The sequence below is a fragment of the Equus caballus genome, chromosome 7, assembly GCF_041296265.1.
Source record: "Equus caballus isolate H_3958 breed thoroughbred chromosome 7, TB-T2T, whole genome shotgun sequence".
Classification (NCBI taxonomy): domain Eukaryota; kingdom Metazoa; phylum Chordata; class Mammalia; order Perissodactyla; family Equidae; genus Equus; species Equus caballus.
In genome coordinates this window covers 76,122,239-76,123,645 of record NC_091690.1, presented here as the reverse complement: position 1 = coordinate 76,123,645, position 1,407 = coordinate 76,122,239, and the positions used below count along the sequence as shown (strand labels likewise).

The 1,407-nt window shown below is 39.5% G+C and overlaps 1 protein-coding gene across 1 annotated transcript; it reads left to right on the top strand.

Annotated features, from left to right (window-relative positions):
- Positions 1–203: 203 nt before the first annotated feature.
- On the top strand, positions 204–1,148 carry OR51V25 (olfactory receptor family 51 subfamily V member 25). The gene has a single exon (NM_001391711.1). The coding sequence runs from the start codon at positions 204–206 to the stop codon at positions 1,146–1,148; it is 945 nt and encodes a 314-aa protein (NP_001378640.1).
- Positions 1,149–1,407: the final 259 nt, after the last annotated feature.

The following is a 1,407-nucleotide window of genomic DNA, read 5'->3' as shown; positions in this document are numbered from 1 at the left end:
CTGGAAAATCTATTTCTAGATGATGTTTTTTGCCCTAAAATATGAAAAATCAGGTCTCTATTTGGTTAAGTTTATAATGCTAAAGGAAATTGTATTATATTATATTTTCTTCTCAAAAGCAGACAAACAGCACTAGAAATGAAGGGATCATAAACTGATCTAATTTGCAACATCTCTCTAGAAATATTTTTAATCCTGTATTAATGTCTGCTATCTCTACCTTAAATTTCAATAGTTCCAGATTTATTCTCACTGGTTTTCCTGGCTTAGAAGTTGACTACTTCTGGCTCTCCATCCCTTTCTCCTCCATCTATGCTATGATTTTCCTGGGAAACTGCATGGTGCTCCATGTGATCCGGACTGAGTCGAGCCTGCACCAGCCCATGTTCTACTTTCTGGCCATGCTGGCTTTCACAGACCTGTGCATGGGACTGTCCACCATATACACGGTACTGGGAGTCTTGTGGGGATTTATTCAAGACATCAGCCTGGATTCCTGCATTTCCCAGTCCTATTTCATCCATGGTTTGTCCTTCATGGAGTCCTCTGTCCTCCTCGCTATGGCTTTTGACCGCTACATTGCCATTTGTAACCCACTGCGCTACTCCTCCATCCTAACTAGTGACAAAATTATGAAAATTGGTGTGACGATCTTATGTAGGAGTTCTTTGCTCATACCTCCAGTCATCATTCGCCTAAAGTTCTTAAATTATTGTCGTCCCCACATCCTTTCTCACTCTTTCTGCCTGCATCAAGACTTAATTCGAATGGCCTGTTCAGGCATCCGCTTCAACAGCACCTATGGTCTGGCCCTGGTGATCAGCAACCTGTTGTTGGATGCAGTGCTCATACTTATCTCCTATATCATGATCTTGCATGCGGTCTTAGCTATTGCATCACGAGAGGAAAGAATCAAGTCCTTACAGACCTGTGTATCTCACATCTGTGCTGTTTTGGTTTTCTACATCCCGATCATTGGTCTGACCATGGTGCATCGCTTTGGGAGACATCTCTCACCATTGGTTCATGTCCTCATGGGCAACATCTATATCCTTTTTCCACCCTTGATGAACCCCATTATTTATAGTATCAAGACTCAGCAAATACGAAGGAGAGTCCAGAGATTGTTCTGCTTGAAAGGAATGTAAGTCTTGAGATCAACGTGAATGTATGTAAAAATCAACAAATGAAGCTCAAAAGGGTGAGAGTCAGTAAATAATTACACACATATTTAATGACTTCTATTTGTATAATGTTTTACATGTTACAAATACCTTCTATTTTTTTCACAACAATCACAAGTCAGTGAAATTGACATGGGTTATATTGTGATCAATTTTATCAATCAGAAAATACATATATAAATGGCTGAAAGTCATATTAATTTATGAGGGAGGTTACCTTTTA